The sequence below is a fragment of the Condylostylus longicornis genome, unplaced genomic scaffold (assembly GCF_029603195.1).
Source record: "Condylostylus longicornis isolate FDR11 unplaced genomic scaffold, ASM2960319v2 ptg000006l, whole genome shotgun sequence".
NCBI classification, from domain to species: Eukaryota; Metazoa; Arthropoda; class Insecta; order Diptera; family Dolichopodidae; genus Condylostylus; species Condylostylus longicornis.
Genome location: NW_026577975.1, coordinates 2,054,593 through 2,075,130, shown reverse-complemented (window position 1 = coordinate 2,075,130; position 20,538 = coordinate 2,054,593). Strand labels below are relative to the sequence as shown.

At 22.5% G+C, this 20,538-nt stretch overlaps 1 protein-coding gene across 1 annotated transcript in view; it reads left to right on the top strand.

Moving 5' to 3' along the window:
• Positions 1-19,682, top strand: part of LOC129618413 (ADP-ribosylation factor-like protein 5B) — a 35,328-nt gene extending 15,646 nt beyond the window's left edge. Inside the window, exons 2-5 of the mRNA XM_055533147.1 lie at positions 17,298-17,506; positions 18,852-18,977; positions 19,113-19,222; positions 19,295-19,682. Coding sequence (XP_055389122.1) covers positions 17,298-17,506; positions 18,852-18,977; positions 19,113-19,222; positions 19,295-19,343 — 494 coding nt within the window. The 3' untranslated portion in view covers positions 19,344-19,682. The remainder of the gene's footprint in view (positions 1-17,297; positions 17,507-18,851; positions 18,978-19,112; positions 19,223-19,294) is intronic.
• Positions 19,683-20,538: the final 856 nt, after the last annotated feature.

Here is a 20,538-nt window from a genome sequence, read left to right as displayed (position 1 = left end):
TACATTTGTATAACAATTTAATAAGGTATTCCATTCCGAATGTTATTTGAAGAAAGTTTTTAAATTAACGTCATGAAAATTTTAGTCTAAATCTGAAAACCCGAAAAAACGTACAAAACTAAATTTGTATATCAGTTTTACTGTGTGTAAATTTTTGGTAGTTACGAGTGTTATAGATTTGAACTTTTAATATTTAGATAATCATTTTTTTTAGTTTGACTGCATTTTAAATTGCTTTATAAAAAAAACTTTTTGTTTGTCAAAATTTATCCACTTTATTTAATATTTTTGCTGTAATATTAATAAATAAAAATTCTAACGTCTACGAGTATTCATAAAAAATTATAAAAGAAAAATAAACAAAATGTCAATTTATTTTTACTTTCCTGATTTACATTCATTTTTTTTTATTTTTATACATTTTTATAGTAAAAGAAGAAGCCTTATGACACAATGATCTATCGATTACAAATTTTGATGTGATAAAAAAACGACTAGCACGTAACATGAAAAGGTCTAACAAATAACTGTATACGTGATATTTTTGGAATTTAGCATAACGTCACAAATTCTTTTACTATTACCAAAATAGGAAAGTTTTATACATACCTACTTACATATTTTATAAATGTACATAGTTTATGACAGATTATTAAGAACTTTGTGTTCATACAGATGTCATACATGGTCATACTATTTGTATGTTTTCAGAAAAGTAGTTGTTCTTAGTGTAAATTTTTATTACAGTTATTTAATTTAGTTGTACCTATTTTACAAGAAAATTTTTTTTAAATTTTATAAGAAATATCTGAGCTTATTATTATGTTAAATTGTACCATAATAATGAGTATTATATTTCTATTTGTTATTCTTGCAATTTAATGCAGGACCATTTTATTCGGATAAATTTTGTTCTTAAAAATATTGAAACACACACAAAAAAAATTAAAATAAACAAATTCAATCATATTTTTTTCTCACTTCTCATAAAATCATCAATCGTGCTCAATTCTTAATGTGAAAATAAAAATTCATAACAAAAACAAAAACGAACACAAAACGTTAACAAATAAGTCGACCCCAAATTTTTAACTTAATTTACATAACATGAACAACAGTACAGTAGTACATTCAATGACAATGTCATTGTAACGCAAAATCGACACAAAAAAAAAAATGTGAAAAATTGAATAAAATTTTTGCTGTCATAAAAGTATGAAAGCATTTTTTTTTTTGTTTTGATTTTTCATTATGCTTTTATAATATTTCCTTGGGAAATTTTTTTATTCAAGAGAGCGCCATCATTATTATAAGTAAGTAAACATTATGAATAGAAACACTCATCCTACAAAATTGTACGATAAAATAAGTTGGAAAAAAATTCCTTGTTTTTTTTTTCGTTATAAATAATGTAATAATGACAAAATAATAAAGAATGAACAAAAAATAATACTCTGACATCGTGAAAAAGTATAGGTAATAGAGAGTTTGACTGTTCTATTTTAGGGTAACTTCTTGTAGTATAACAAATGCATGAGTTGTATGGATTATAAGTAGAATTGTGTATTAAAAGAGCATTACTGCAACTTCAATTTTAAATTCTCAATAAAATCTGGTGCCGGTGTAAAATCATAAGTTTAATTTTCAAATTTATTGACAATTTTGAAATGTTCTCTTTCGAGAAATGTTCTTAATTTTCAATTTTTCATTTATTCATTACTCTTGCGCTACTTTTAAAATAGTAAATAAGTAACATTATAATATTGTGACAATTTCTTGAACTACGAACATACATTGTGTTGATGTTGTCAATATTAATTTATACATACAAAAATTAACTTACTTTATAAACGAAACAATAAATTTAGTATTTAGTTTTATTGCAAATTAGGGAGAGGAAAGAGGGTAAAATAACTCATTAAATAATTGAAAAATAAAACATTTTGGTTTTTTTTTCTTTATTCATTTTTTTTGTTTGGCATAGAGGAGAAATTTTTTTTTTTGACTTTATTTTTATTAATAACATTTGGGTGGCATTTAAACAAACTATTCGCACTTGAAGAAGTAGAAACATAAAAATATGTTGAAGCATTATTGTATTCATAATTTTTAAAGTAAACTTATTTGTAGAGATCATGGGAAGAGATTTTATTTTATATAAAGAATATAATATACAATTTGTATGTATATAGAACAAGAGAAAAAATAATATTTTTTAATTAACTAATTGAGCTGAGAGAGTAACGGTAACATTTTTACATAAATGAATGCACTGAAAATTATTGTATACATAATGTGATTGTAGTGGGATTTTTTTTTTTTCAGTAAAAATTTTGCTTATAATATAAAACTGGTGAAAAAAAAGTGGAATTGATTTTTTAAAAATACAAAATAGAAAAAAAAATAGAAAATTTTTTATTATTTTTATTTATTTTTTTTATTTAATTTGCATATTTTTCATATTTGCATATTTATTTTTATTTAGTATTTTCATTTCTGCAATAATTTAATGATTTTGCTACCATATGCATGCTATACTTACTTACATAAATGTTTTCTCTAAAATTAGAGAAAAAACTGAATTCCAAATGAGTCTAGTTTCATGAATTTTAAAAAATAGCTTTGATTATTTTAAATTTTGTACAGAAATTTTTAAAATTTTCAGTGATTGTCTCTAACGGAACCTTTTACGGAATATACATATGTATCAATTCCAATGGATCAATAATCACGCTAACTTTTTACACAAATCCGCATGCAGTAAAAAAAAGTGTTTAAGTGTAATAAGGCTTTCCTTGTTGGTGTTATATAAGTTTCGGCAAATTGGGTATACATATGCACAATGTATATGCTTCTTATTTATATTATAGAGGCTGGTATAAAAATAAATTTTTTATTTTAAATTTTCAAAAATGCTCATAGAATTCATTTTACCAAAAAAAAACCAAATTTCCTTTTAAACTTAATAGCATTTATGAATTTATAAAACATTATTTTCGAATTTTCACAGAATTTTCACTTATTTAATTTAATTGAATCTTAGTTTCTTTTTATTATCAAGTATGAAAATAAGCATAAACATTAAAAGTATGCAAATTTCAAGGAATCTTTGACAGTCTTCATTCATATTTATTATAATAAATATTGAAAAAATTTTCAGTTCAAACAAAAAAAAAAATTAGATCAGTCCTTATCATTATATCATTAATAAAACTGGTGACATCCTATTAAAATTGATAAATGAAATAAAAAATCTGTCTACGAACACTTCTTTTTTTTTTATATTAATTCTATTATTTTTAGCACATTTTTAACGAAATTGGAAAGTAAAATTTTGTTTTTTTTTTTTTTTAGTTTCATTCTGTCTCTTTCTTCGCATGTTTTGTTCTCAACCTATAGCGGTATACAACAATTATAATATTTAATTATAATTATTATATTATAATTACTATGAATAATAATTAATATGATATAAATTTAATTACATTTAAAGTGTTTTTATTTGGAAGCCTACTACTTTAACAAACCAATTGGTTTAATTCGAATTTATGAAAATTATTTTTTTTTCACAATTATCTTGAGCATTAAATTTTTTGGTCACCTTTTACAAAAATTTCCTAGTTAAGTGTGAAAATCTAGTTTAAAATCAGATTACAACTATAATCAAATTGTTTTCATAACCCCAACTACTCAAATCTTAAACCTTGGTGTGTACTTTGTTATTGTAGGTATAGATAACAGTTCTGATTGTAATATAAGAGTGTTTTTGTTAAGATTTAGTTATTCTAACTTATTATCAACTGATTTAAACTATTTTACAATACTATGTACATATTTACAGAAATTTTATAATATTAATAATTAAAATTTTATTTAAAGTATTTTGAATCTGAAAAAAAATTCTTATAAGAAAACGCATTTAAAGCACAATTAAATTTAAATATTTATTTTAATATTTAATAATCCACTAAACACTTATAACTTGTAAAAATTGAAGAAATGAAATAAAGAGCACTAAGTATGAAAATTTATTAAAAAAATTACATATTTTTTAATCTTATCTTAATTTCAATATTTGACAATATGATATGATTATAAGTATGTGCGTTTTATAATCTCATTTTGCATATTTTTTCAAATATAAATTTTGATTGCGATATTTTCATCTAATCCACACCAATATTATTATATGTATTTTTTATTTTATTTAAATATTTATGTATAAAGTAATTGTTTATGTGTCAAGTTCTATAGTTGTGCTCAATTTATAAAATATTCACAATTTTTTACGTACATATGTATGTATATTGATTGCAAAGTTGCGTTGTACTTTCAAAAACTCTTAATTTTATAGTTGATTTTTTTAAAGCAAAATAACCAGGTTGTCAATAAATCATATTCAGACAGGTGGTTAGAAATACATTATGTTCATATACATATATCTACATTTATATGCATTCATTCTTGGTGGGACTAAAACTAAAAAAAAATTTATAAAATACCTCATTTTGCTTTATTTTTGGTTTACAGTCTACCGAACCAAAAATAAGTAAAAGAGAGTAATGAACAGAAATTCACTGCCTTAAAGTCTCCTGAGTTTTTTTTTTTAAATATAAAAAAACATAAAATAAATAATTGGCTAAAAAATATTAGAACATAAAAGGAATGTCGAATCTTAATGTGTATTTGAGTTTGAGTTTCAGTGGTAAACAAAGCAAACCTTTTAAATTTATATTTTATAGGTATACATACTTATAATGCATGTTTATTTAAGTATGTATGTATTTCTGAATGTGTATACATATTGCTTCAAAAATTTTACGTTCTTAATAAATATATATACGTATGCATGTTATGCAATTTCAAAATATGATATAAAATTAAGCTTGTGGTCATAATGTGTAAAGGAATTTAATAAGAATAACAAGAAAAAATACTACATACATATGTACGTATATGAATTGTTAGAATATGAATCAATTAAAATACATATATAGATTAAGTTTACATGACTTAGTAATCAGCCACTGTATAATAACGATCTACATACACATATGTACATATCATACGTACGTAATTATATTTCAAATCAAAATGATCTTAGTCATAAAAATTATTCATAAAATTAAATATCATATAACATTAATGTTATTTATGAATTGTCAACTTAAATATTATCATTTTTTTTTCAGAAAATTCACGCATATACCTAAGTACATATGTAAATTAGTTTAGTATTAAAATTTTTTTATAATTGAAAATTAAGCATATTTTTTTTCTTAATTTTAAAATCTAATTTTGTAGATTTCGTTTGATAATTTTTATTTAGTATAAAAATAATTTTTGTAATATATTGTCTCTTGTTTAAATTAGAAGTGTAAACGACAGAAGAAATTAGTTCATATTTAAAACGCAGTTCTTACTTTTGACATTTATTTCAATTTAAAAATATGAAATTCTAATTTTTCAACTCACTCTGATTGAGTGCAGCTCTGATGTTATTAAGAATAAACACTAATATGTTAGTTTCTACTCTTTTCATTTTCAATTCTCTTCAAAATACATATGTATATGTATGTGTATGCAATCATATGGCAGTAGGGATTGCATTATCGGTTAACGATTAACCGATTAACCGATAAATCGTCGAAAAATTGACGATAAATATTATCGATAATTTTTTTTAAATTTACCGATAATTCCGATAAATTAAGTTTTATACAACATTAAATATTATACAACAACATCAACTGATAAAATGACGAAAATCAATCAAATCTTGGTTGCTTTGGAATTTTGAAGATTCAAATTGAGAAACGCATTATTAAAGACATACTGTCCTTATGTGAAAGACAAAAGCAAATAGTATGCGACAAAGAACTGTTTTTCAGTTATTATATTTGTACTGTTTTCTTCAATCTCTTTCTAAAAACTATCTCTTTTGTTCTAAAAGTTCAAAAGAAACAAATGGTAAAGAACTTATGAAAATTATTAAGAGGGTAATGGTTCATTATGAAGATATTGGGGTACGTGGAGTATATCTGGAAATGGTATATAAATATTTAGAAACAATTAAACCGACCAGTGTAGAAGCCGAAAGAGCTTTTTCATCGGCCGGTTTATTTTGTACTAAAATTAGATCTAGATTAAGCGATTATACATTAAATTGCCTTTGTTTCTTGCGAACCTATTTTATGAATAAAAATAATCCAAAATAATAATGTAAAGTAGAACTAGTTTGAATTAATAAAGCATTTATATGTACAAAACAAAAATTAAATTTTTATCGGTAAATTATCGGTAAACCGATAATTGAGAAGAAATTTATCGGATTACCGGTAAATGATTTTCGACGGTAAATTGCAATCCCTATATGGCAGGCAGTAATTGTTATTATCACAATAATTGCGAATCTGAGATATTTAAATACTTATAAAAATTGCTTTGTTTCGACTGAAATTCAAATTGTTTTTAAATACATAAATCCATGTTGGAATATGGGTGGTGCATTTTTAAATTTCGAACTTTTACCATTGACGGATTGGATAAGAAAGAAATTGCAGTTTTATTATATATATAAGTATATGTTCAGGGTTTTCCAAATTAATTAAATTTCCTTAATTTTTTGTTTTCAACTTTTAAATAAGTACTGTTAACTTAAGTTTATCATAAGTTAAATGACGTTTATTTAATATATAATTGCTCTGTCAAAAATACCCAAAATCAGCTGTTCCGTTTTTGTTTCTAAAACAAAATTAGGTATAATACTCAATTGTTTTTTTTTTTTTAAATTAAAATTTAAATTAAATTCAACCTTGATTTAAAAAGAATTATTAATCTGGTTTAATAAACTACTTTTTGTTCTTATTCAACTGTTATACTAAGTCAAATTTTTAATATCTAAATATTCAAAACGAGTACAAAATTTAACAAAAGAAAAAAAAAAATATTAGCCTAAAAATGGTTTTGCATAGAATTCTTTATAACAAAGAATTTAAATGCCTAAGTTATACTCGTACTAGGTATGCATATTTCAATAATGATCCGAAATCGAAGGTTTAAGCCAAATTAATTGATTTGTTTAGGAAATAAAAAGAAGAAAAAAAAAGTTGTGTAATATTTTAATTTGAATATCAATAAAAAAATAACCTGTTTTTGTTAAAAAATTGCGAATTGTTTTTTTTCTATTTTTTTTTTATTTCACGGATTTTTTACTTTCCATTTTCTTTTACACACACTTACACTATAACTGAAAACCTTGAGAAACAAACAGCAAAAAAAAAAGAAAATGTTTTGTTATTAAGTCACCTAAGACTATAAGCAAATCTTTGAAAGAAATTAAAAGCTTTTTGTATAGTTTTCTAATATTATTCGTGAATTAAAAAAAAAATCGAAAAAGAAAATAATAGAAAACGGAGCAAAAAAACGAAACTGCGATTGCCAAAAAAAATTTAACCTCTCTCTACTCTTGATTTTCAAATTTTATCGAATCAAAAAAAAAATTTCGGTAACTTTTGCGTTTTTTTTTTTTTGCTTTTTTTTTTATATGTATAATTAATTACAGTGATGTTCTGTTTTAAAACACGTTAACTGTTTGAGTATTATTTTATAAGTGGAATTTCCAATCCGATTATAAATAAGTCGAATTTCCAATTCGAATATAAATGACTTTTCGATATTTGTCAAAATTTTCACAATTGAATTCGACATTTAAGTTTAGGGATCCAGCATATTCGCATTCAATCAATTTTTAGTTTTAAAATAATTCGATAGTTACGCTATATCCGGTATATGTCTTTAAATTTTTGTATGAAAAATAAATGTCAAACTTTGTAGGTTATTTTTTAATCTTATATACATATGTAAGAGTATGTACATACATATAAGTAATAGAATTTCTATACAAAATGCAAATGTACTTCCAAGTACTTTGGCCTGTTTTCTAGTGTTATGTTCCTGTAAAAGAATAGTATTCAGTCATTAATTAAGTTATGTAATTTAATTTTGATTCTACTGTACATTGTATTACTATACAATTATACATAGATACATACTTATATATACATAAATACATTAATAGAGCTTAAATTAAAATTAAGATTGACCATAAAAAGAATAAGATAAAAAAATACAATGTAAGTATATGGATATGTGTACATACATATGTATGTATATATGTACATACATATATGCCAAGAATGAAATATTTTATTGAAAATTATCCAAAAAAGTTAAAAAGATAAAATACCTACACTACTAGTTTTGATTATAAAAATAATGCCTGTAATTTAAAGTGAGATATGCCATTAATTTTTTAAGTAATTTGCTCACACATACATACACGTGATGCAAATATACTTTGATACTTGTATGTATATTTCTAATTATACATGAATATTTCAACACTTTCTATACTAGTTTTTTTATTTTATTTTTATAGTTTTTGTCAAATCATGTAGGGTTTTTAAATTAACGTTATATTGCAAAATTTAATCGGTTAACTAACAATGAAATTTCAATTTAATTAAAGGTTTAACCAAATAAAATTTGTTTTTTTTTTTTTTTAAATAGAGCTGAATAACAAAAAATAATCATCGAACTTTTATAAGTTTGTCTGGTATGAAAGGAAATCATACAATTTGTGTTAAATTTTATTCGAAAAGTAAAATTCGAAAAATTTCTTTAATAAAATACTTTTGTTATTTAGCGTTGAAAATTTACTAACTATTGTTTTACTAAATATTTTACAACACTAATTATTGTGAATACTTTAATTATTAAAGCATTGTAGCACATTATTCAAATTAGCAACAATCAGTGTATTAGTATCGAATAAAAATTATAAATTCTTTGATACCTTGAGTCGATACTCTGATTATTGAAACAAATTCAAATTTTATTTATCTGGTAAAAACAAAATCGCCAATCGATTTAAATACATACGTATGTATGTAAATACGGAAGTAAATTTAGATTTCGATTTCGTAAATGTAAATCGAATTTTTAATAAATACCAAATACATTTGGATCAGATTCCAGATATCGAATTTTTCGAATTCGATTCGGGACACAATTTATTTTTGGAATAAAATAAATACTTTACTTTTTATAAAATTTAATTTTATAAAAAGCAATATTTTTTTAAATTAATACCATTCGTCATAATCAATGATTTGAGCATTTTAATTGTTGTTAAAAAAGATTCATACCATTACAGCCTGTATTATTTGCCCATCAATAATAAGAGTTTCGTTACTTTACAAAGTTTGGTAGTTATTATGTACTACGTATGTATGTACATACGTTTGTACATAATATTATTCGAAAAAAAAATTATTAAAATTGCTCACCTGTTGTTCTTTTATAATTTCGTAAGTATGTATGTAGTTTGTTTAAAAAAAAAGTCTTTCAACTGGAAAAAAAAAAAGACAAAAACATTAAATTTAAAAAAAATCGTGAAGACAAAGGAACGATAGAGTTACCAAGCTTTAATGAAATTTTTGTTTTTTTTTTATTTTTCTGAAAAGAAGTGAATCGAATCGTTGTAAACACTGAAAGTGAATTTAAATTTGATGTAAGAAGAAAAAAAAAATCAGTTATTTTCGGTATGTACAATGATTATGAACTTATGTTGTGTGTATTTTTTATGATGGTATTTATACATACATATGTACATACATACATGACACAAAATAGTTATGTACTTATGAAAGCAAATGTGTTTTATATACAAATAATACAGAAACACAAATATTTTTTTAATTACTTTGGATTTCTTTGCCTAAAATTCGAAATTCAAAAAAAAAAATTTTTTTTTATTTTTGTTTTTTTTTTGTCGCTTATGGAAATATTTTTGCCTTATGAAAAGCCGTATTAATACGGGAAATCAATGGAATGCGTAAGAAAAAAAAAATAAATTCGAATTGAATTAACTATTTCGCATACTTTATGGATTGTTGTTGTAAAGACGGGAAAAAAAAGTGTTAAAATTTTTTTTTCTATGATAATTTCGTAAAAAAATAGTTATTCAAGTATGTATCCGAAAATTTATAGCGTATACACCTATACATATATGTATGTATGTATTTGGTGTCCCGTAATAGAAGATCAAAAAATGTTAAGAATTTTGCTGAAAGCAAAATATGAAATGAAATTAATAGTTGGTTTTTGCAGATTGAAATAATGAAAATTCAAAAATTTTATGGATTTTTCAAGGTCTTAGCATTACTAGATGTAGCACAATTATTTAAATATTTTTCTGGTTTTAGAATTAGGAATGAATACTCAATATAACCTCAAAATTTCTTATTTGAATCGTATTTCTTTAAGATTCCTTAATAATACTTATGCGAAAGTGGTTAATAGCCTTTAATATTTTTAAAGAAAGAATTCAATTTTTAATCAAACTAGTCTTTCTTTGGTCTAATTATAAACCAGTTTTTCTGTTCGAAAATATTATTATAACCAGTTTAACGATTTTTATTAGTGAATTTGTTTTCTTTCATTTAAATTAATTTTGTTCACTTATTTGCTAAAATTTCCGTAAATGCTAATAATTAGTTTGCTTAAATTTTAATAAACAAAAAAAATGGGTAAATGAATTTTTTCATGTTTTCGACAAATCAATTTTCAATTTAAATTTTTTTTATATAAAAAGTTAATTTGCTTATTTGAATTAAATTACCTGGTTCATTTTTCCGATACATGAAAATTGCAACAGTCCTTCATAACAGCACGTCAACATATGTAATTCTGTATCAAAACCCAAAACATAAAATGAAATTAATTAAGTATAATCAGATTTTAGCCGAAAATTTCGTATTCGAAATTTTAGGGCTCTCTTCTAAATTATTTTATTATTTTAGCTTCAATAGTTTAAATAATATTATACGCAATACAAAATTAAATAAAATGAAACTTTTAATAAATATGCCATTAAAAAAAAAACCAGGAACCTTCTTAACTATACACCTACATACATATTTTGTAAAAGTACTACTTACTCTAAATATTTAATTAATACACTGGCAACTGTACACTCTTTGAATTTATTTGCGAAAATCTCACTTTACCCATAACTAAATGATCACAGTGTTGTGCAAGGTGTATAATTGCTTAATTATTTAGTCATGTTGAATATTTTTTTTTTTTATTATGAAGAAGCTTTTGCTTAAAGTTTTATAACCATAACTAAAAAGTATTTTTAGTTTTACTAAAGAAAAAAGTAGATTTTTTTTAACTTTCTTTAATTTCTTTTGATAAAATTAGAAAGTTAAATCCATAAATCTCCACTATTTTTTTCTGCTTTTTTTTTTTGTTTAAGAGAGGAAATTTATGCAACTTAGTAAGTAAACACATTCCGTTAAATTAATCATATAGTACAAGGTGCAACATTATGTTAGTATTTGGAGATTGTGTAAATTAAAAAAAAATATTTTAAAATGTAGGTACGTAAATAAAAAATGTTAGATTTAAATTTTATCACCACTTATTTTAGAGTAGTACGATTTCATAAGAGTCTTACCTTTTAATCAGTCAAGATTAATAAAATTTTCGATTAATGTTTGGTAGCTTTATCATTAAGCTAGAACATTTTATTAATACTTATATTAATTTTAGTAATAAAAATGTTATAAAAGTAAATACGAATGCAAGAACAGCTAATTTTATAGCCCGTATTTTATAGTCTACTTAAATAATTAAATTTGAAAATTAGGCTTTTAATTTGAAATTTATACAATTTACCTAGATTTTTACATGGATCAAATTTTGTACCTATACGTGATAAAATTAATATACATACATAATTCTAAATTTCATTATTATAGACTGCCTGACAGACTGAGTGCAATTTATAATCACCGTATTCTTCGAATATTGTTTAAAATGATGTTAAAAAAAGGGAATGAAGAAGGGTTTTTGAGCGTAATTTAACTTAATTACCAATTCCTTTCAACAATTTTTTATTAATTAATTATGTTTTAAATGCAGCAAGATATTTTCTATTCTATTTATGTACAGCTCTACTTATATGTATGTGTTAGATGGAAATTGTGAAAAAAAAAATTATTTTTGATTTGTTGATAAAGAATTCATTTCTCGGATATTTTATATAATATGATAAGTAACTTATATTCAATACGTTACATTACGTCATTAAAAAAAAATTACTTGAGTATTGTTGAAAATATGTGCCCGCATTTTGTGTTAAAATTTTAAATGTTATTTCATTATGCAAGAACGAAAAATTAAAATGAAATAGGGGACAATTTTTTTTTTTTTCTTGCCCTGTTGAACAAATTTAATTTATAAGCAACAAGGGATTAAATAAATTTTAATAATTATTTCCGATGCCTTATTAGGTTTATTTTCATATCGTCAATTAAATAGCAAAATAAAAATTTTCTATATCCAAATGAGATATGATATGTGGGTTCATGTAATGAGAGAACTATATTCATAAGAAATACATTCATAAGGTTTGAGAAAAATAACATTTCATGTTAAAACTCATAAGTGTATTATACGAGTAGTACTGTATTTCTAAAATTTTGAAAGCAGAGACTGTGTTAAAGTGTTCAATGGAGTGTATGTCTTTTATTGCGAGTTACATAATTTAACATATTAGTGAGCACACTTAGGAGCACACTTTTGGTAAATTTAACTGCTGTCTTTCTCGAATTAATTCTTTGTAGAATTAGTGTGTAATACGAATTCGATTCATGTGTTTTTATGTCATGCTGTCGCGCAAACTTGTCAAATGTTGATTTTTAATGGAAATTTGTCATCCCAGAGAAGAAATTGTAATATTTGTATTTAAGATTCTGATGTTTCTATATTACAAAAGGAATAGCAGTTCGTTTTAATACAATTGTAAAAATAATTTGTCCTCATACTTACTTATTTACATATATTTTTATAACACAACGCCTAAAATAGTTTTTTAATTTTAAAAATTTGGTAGTTTAATTATTAACATTACATTTTTCTGTGTCTAATCATTTTCAATCACGTACATATATTTTAAGTACTTAATTACAATAATGTTATTGTTTACGATTTCATTATTTTAAAATTCCCCTTCAATCTTTCCGACTTTTTGAAATCATCTGATCTAATATCTAATATCAATATGAAGTCACGTCACATCTATTTTGTTTTTTGTTTTTTTTTTTTTTAGTGAAACAAATGTGTTTTATTTTGCAAATATTTTTTATTTTTTTTTGTTTTTTTAACAACAAAATTTTATCTTGTCAAATCAATCGACACGTTAACATATTGGTAAAATGTTAAAAAGCAGTTGTATAAATAATGAATCTCTTATAGAAGAGACAATGTAGATTTTTTTTGTAGAATAAAAGTTTCTTGTTTTTCATTGAACTTTACTTAAATATACATTTTTGACTAAATTAATATATGTATGTACGTATATAGAAATATTATATTCTTAAGTCATCATCAAGATCAAATATTATTTTTACTTGCACATAATTTAGTATTGTGTTGGTCTACTTATAAACAGATGTCGTATGATATTGCAGTGACGTTTCTACATATAAACAGATGTATGTTGTATGACATTGCAGTGGCGTTTTTCATTTTTTGAGTGCATATACGTGTATTAATTTATTTGATATACATATGTACATACTTTTCTAGCGTTTTTATTTTTTATAACAATAAATTAAAATTCGAAAGATGCTTTTATAAAGTTGATAATTACTTACAAAAACCAATAGTATGTTTGTTATACCAGGACGGCTTTCTCACAATACTGTTCAATTATGAAGAAAATACAGTTATTCAACGTACTTTTGACAAGTGAGACTTCATGCTATCACAAATCTTTTTTTATAACAGCCTCTTTTATTTAATGAAATGCAATGGGTAAAAGTATTGACAAACTAAAATACCCGTTCTAATATGCCGATTTATAAAGTATGTTTGATCACCACCCCTTCCTGTGCTAATGAATATTAAAATAATTTTTATAAAATATCTCTTTTAACAAATCTAAATATTATATTTTGTTATAAAAATTGAACGTAAATTATGTGTGTGGAAATTTTCTTGTTAATTTTTTAAAAAAAAATATAAAATTAATTTTAATTTTTTAATTTGCTTCTTTTTATGATTGTTTTTATTTTTAAAAATTTATTTAATTAACATAAAATTTTTATTTTCTCGTCTGTATAATTTCTGAAAATCGCTAAAGCAAATTTTTTTTTAATATAAATAGATAATGGTCTTTATTCAGTAAATCACCTTAAGTTACAATAATTTTCATTCAAAATTTTATCTAAAGCAAAATTATAAATAATAATAAAAATTCGTAACAAAAAAAAAAAAACTTAAATCAAATAACAAAATTTGTCACATTTAACAAAGTGGAAACAAAACAATCGTTTGTTAGATAACATCTAAAATTATTTACGTTAGCGATAATAACAGCTGCGGAATTAGATACTTATTAGCGATGTAAGAGTGTTCAAACTTATAATTTTGCGTCGAACCTTAAGTAATATAATATGTGATGTTTATTTATTTTTTAATTTATTTCATTTATAATTATTAAATTATAATATTATTATCGATTGAATCATTGATTATCTATTACTTATCAGATATAAGTATATAATTTTCGTTTCAAATTCCATTGATAAATTCTTATGTCAGATATGATTGTTTACTAGTATTAAACTTAGTATTTTAATAAAAATTATTACTTGTTGTATGTGCTACGACAAAACTGTTGTCGTTTTACTTTAGTTGTGTTTATGAATAATTTTTTAATATAAGGAATTCAGGTACAATATATTTATTGATTTTGAAAAATTGGCTTTTAAAAATGATACTCAAACAAACAACTGATTACAGAACTCTACATTTAGTAAAATATTTTCTTATTTTATAGCTAACAGGTATTGCAATATTGCTCAAAACAGTATGAATAAATTTTGAAAGTCGCTTTACAAATGCATTCAAACATGTTTTTGAAGCAAATTGTAGGCGAGCAAAAGATTTTCGATTGTAACACATACTTACTAAAGTTAAAATAAAAAATAAAAAAAGTTGAAAAAATTCTTTCAAGTTGGACTTCGAGATTTTGTTAATTGATTTTAATTTTTTTTTTTATTATAATTTTCAATTACTTTTATTATCAATTATTTTAAAAGGCAAATTAACAAACAGTGTCACTACTACAAAAATATATTTTGTAATTTTGCAACAATATGTTATTGATTAAAAGTGTTTTTGTGTATGTATACGTTGTTAAAAAATTTATTTGAGTATTGTAACTAAGCTTTGATAAAATTATTTTCTCCAATAGCTCGAAATCTCAAATTTAATTAATTTAATAAATATATAGATTAATTCATATTTGATAGATAGATATTAATTTTGTTAAATATTAACTGATATTGAAATATTATTTTGTAATAAATAAAAAAAGATTATTTTTGTACATTTTAATTTCGCTTTTAATTAAGAAAAAAAATGTTAACAGAAATTGCAGTATAAAATAAAAATTAGATAAAAATTAGTTAGAATATTAGATAATATTCAAACATAACAAATACAATATTATACTAAAATTATATTTCAAAGATAATTATAATTAAATATTAATAATTTAATTATATTTTTATGTAATATAGATTACAATGTTGTATCTTGTCAGGGTAAAAGTTCATTTTATACTCGTATAAGTAATTTTGCAAAGCTTTTCAGGAGAGTGCTTTTTCTTAGTACAGGAGTATAGTCTTATAGTACAATATGTAGTATAAACCTATTGCATTTTTGTGAAAATTTTGAAGACAAGCCAATTTACGATAAAATCGAATCCAAGACATTTGCAATTGTCTTAGACTAACTCTTTTATTTTATATTACTATTAATTTTATGATAAATATAGGACAACAAGAATACAACAATTCAAACAGTAAATAGAGAAAACTATATTTAGCAAGAGTTAGGTCTGTCAGCCTATCTTCCTTTATGAGTACTCGCGTGTCTTCAGTTTAACCGATTATGATTAAATTTTATACATTTGCTGAACCCATTTAGCGTATTTAAATTTTTTAATTTAGCATATAATATAAAAAGAATAAATAGAATAAATAAGTAAATTATTATATGTATGTATATGACTTTAGTGATTAAATTAAATTATTGACAAAAAAAAAAATAACTTCTGTACTTTTGCCCTGACACCACAAAAATATCATCAATATTATTTATTTTATGTACATACACCCATATATTACGTTATAATTTAATAATCATCTTAAAATTAGTACTTATACGAGCACATACATATGTGGCATACAAATCAAGCAATATGTTAATAACCCGTTTAAGTTAAAGGCTTAAGTATGAGTTGATTTGTTTTGTTTTAAAGTCAATAATGATAAGATATGAAAATGCTTACAATTTTTTTTTTGTTTCATGAATAAATAAATCTAATAAAATATAAAATGTGATTTAGTATATTTTTTATTTTAAAAATATTATATATTATTGATAATATATAGATTTATTTGTGAAGTACCTTTTTTTGTACTAAAATCTTTTGCTAAAAATAAAAAAAATTATTATATCTTGAAATTAGTATAAATTTATAATGGAATATACTTATAGAAACTCTTGTGGTTCCCCGTGTGTTGATCAATTAATTTGTATATTTTCTAAAAATATAATGAGATTAAAAAAAAACTCACTATCTTTTAGGTACAGTAAGTACAAATCTACAAATCTAGGTACAGTAATCTAGGTAATTCAATATTGTTCGTATGAACCTAGAAAAGAGATTGTTTGATTGGAATATTTAAAATAAAGTCTCCTATAATAGTATTTTAAATGGGAACCGGAGATCCCCACCAGGAACAAATAAAACAAAAAGAATAGAACGTGTTATACTCATTATGTGATTTTAAATTTCGGTTTCTTTTATATTATTCTATATGGTAAAGAGCAGTGTGATGTTAAGTATATTTTTACAGTTATGATATTAATAGTTCCGTAAAAAGCCACTATATCGTGCGCCATATAAAACGATAGGGTTTCAATATTTTCTTTATTGCTAATCTTACTTAACGTTAAAACCTAGTATTTTAAATCTGTGTCACTTAACATCATATTTTTTTGTTCTTAAATTATTTTATATTGTTATTAATCTTAATAGTATTTTGATTGAATTACATTAATAATTTATTGATAATGGAAACTATTATTTTTTCTTTATAATTAATAAATTTTATAAAAATTTCTTTATTTCTTTTTTTTTTTTCTTTTAGAACACAAATTAGTGATGGTCGGCTTAGATAATGCTGGAAAAACAACAATTTTATATCAATTTTTAATGAATGAAGTTGTACATACTAGTCCAACAATTGGATCTAATGTTGAAGAAGTAGTTTGGCGAAATATACATTTTTTAGTATGGGATTTAGGTGGACAACAAAGTTTAAGAGCAGCATGGAGCACATATTATACAAATACAGAAGTATGTAAAATAATAATGAAAATAATTTAACAAATTAAAATTTAAATATTTATTTGTTCTTGTGGACAAAGAAAATTACTAATATATTTTATTTAACTCAAATTTGTTTACTTTTACAATTTCAAATATTTTTATTTGGAAATTAATTGGTGTACACACACCTGATATTTTTGTCAATCATTGATGATTGATTTCAAAACGAAGTTTAACTAAACTCTTTACCTACATTTAATTGATGGCTTGGCGTTTTTTGTGATAGTCATTGATGATGGCATTTCAAAGCTTCAATCTCAAGTGCACCATAAATGACTTAGTTGTGTTTATATATGATACTCACTCGGTCTCTTCCTGCTTGATTGGGTGCACAATCAGATCCTTATATTGTTTTTCGAATAACGTTCGGTAATGTTTAGATATATGTGATTAATCAATGCGAAGCAACGGAACACATATTGTTGTGTTATTCATAAAAAAAAATATAAATTTTAATTTTTTTTTTTTTTTTTTACTTTTTTTTCACTCTCGTTCCACTTTTTTTTTTATACATAACGTATTATTTTATATTGGTTTTCTGTTATTTATTTTGCCTATGCCGTAAAAAATAATTTAGAAATATTTTAAAAATAGAACAATTGATTGATTTTTTATTAAAATATTCTGAATTTTTTTGTTTTATATACTTACATACTTTATAACAAATTTGACAAAGTAACTAACGTGCTATCATTTATTAAATAAAAAATTTTATATGTGTTTGTGTATGCATGTTATTCATGTAAAAATTAATAAGAACCGTTATTATCCATTTGACATTTTATACTTATTTTGTAATTTATTTTTTCTTAAAGTAAAGTTTTTCTTTCTATTTGATATTTAAAATTTTGAATATTTAATTATCTTATTAAAAATTCAATAAGATTAAGGTTTAGTTTTGTTACTTATGAAATTAAAAAATTTAATTGGTCTTTCTTTTTTATGTTTTCAATATTCTATTGATTTAATTATTGCTTGGGTTTTTTTTTTGACAGCACGGCTAGGTTTTGGTTTCGTGAAAAAAATTCTACAAGATCTTCCAGAATTCTTGTACAATTGTTTTACTGTTGTAAGATCGTTGCTTCTGAAATTCAATACAAAACTATAGAACAGAGTGCCCCTTTTCCGAGTTTCTATTTAGTGTCTGCTATTCTTTACATGATTGCTAGACGATTCTTTATACGATTAATAAGACTTTTTTATCTCAACCAAATTATATTAAGTTTTTTTTCATTTATTAAGACAGCTTATTACTTATTTCCTTTTATAAAATTTTTAATTCATAATTATTATTTTCTTTTTCTATTTTTAGTTTATTATAATGGTAATTGATTCAACAGATCGAGAACGACTAGCTGTTACAAGAGAAGAATTATATAGGATGCTGCAGCATGAAGACTTATGTAAAGCTAGCTTACTAGTATATGCAAATAAACAAGTAAGAATATATTTAATTAATTGAAATATTTGTTTTTTTGTTTAAATTTCCCCAACGATCTATTGAAAAATGACCTATTCAAAATTATTTTCTATATTAAAGATTATTTTTATTTTTTGTTTTCATTTTCTTTAGGACTTAAAAGGGGCTATGTCAGCTGCAGAAATATCAAGACAATTGGATTTAACTTCAATAAAGAAACATCAATGGCACATACAAGGATGTTGTGCACTAACAGGAGAAGGGTGAGTTTTTGTTTTTTATTATTTATTTTAAAAACATATTTAAGATAATGAAATTAATCTTTAATATTTTAGGTTATATCAAGGTCTGGAATGGATTGTACAGCGTATTAAAAAGAAATGACACGTAGATGATGATCTTACAAAAACTGATATGTAGTTAATTATTTTTTCTCCAATTTTTTATTAGAAAACTTAAAAAAAAATTAAAAAAAAAAAAATTAAAATGAAATATAAAGTAAACTCAGTAAAAAAAAATTAAATTATAATTTATGTAAATTTAATAACAACTAAATTTAAATTTAAAAATGAGATGAAAATGTAAAATATAATTAAATTCAAATTATTAAATTCATAAAAGAAAAAACACACACACAAATAATATGATAAATACTTTTTGTGTATAATATGAAATTAGTTTAAGTTTTCAACAAAATAAAAACTTTAGAAAGTCAAACAGACTGGATTTTAGTAATTAATCTTTAAGTATAAACTAAATTTAAAAGTAAATATTTAAAAAATTTGTTTTATTGAATTTTTATTGAATCACAGAGAGTTGTTTAAAAAAATTATATTAAAAAAAAAAAAAGGAAATTGGCATATGTTAAAAATTGAATTTCATTAGAAAAATTTCAATCATTTTGAGGTATTCTAAAAATTTATACTTTTTTTTTGAATATATTTTAAATTTGTCAAATTGTTAACCATGAGTTTCAGAATGTAGTAAATTCATATTTTGATCGATTTTAGAATAAATATAATATTAATTTCAAGAATTTTTTTTATTATTAATTTATGAACTGTTCTAAAACTGTTCTAAAACAAGTTTTTTTTTTCTTAAATTTATTTGATTTAATTTAATTCAAATTTAGAAATGATTATAAATTCAACTAGAATGTAATTGCATTTTGAAGCTCAAACTAATTTCTAATTCATAGCATAATTTTGTTATAGAATTTCTTAAGTTCAATGTATGTGTTCATAATATTATTGTTATTCTGAAATTATTTTAATAATCTTTTATTAATATTTTTGTACGAATGTAGATGATAAATAAAATATTTTTTAAGATACACAAATCAATAATTATATTTTTTAAAAATACTTTTTTTTAATAGCACATCAGTAGTTTATATTTTAGAATACCTCCACTTTCTTTTATCCGATACAATTATTTATTAATAATTAATGTATTTAAAAGACATTATTTAATTTTCTTTTGTAATTTATGAAATTATATTATTTTAAGTTTTGCATCATTTAATTTTGTTTTTTTTTTTTTTACTTTAAAATTGAGATTAAATTGTGTTAAAATCCAC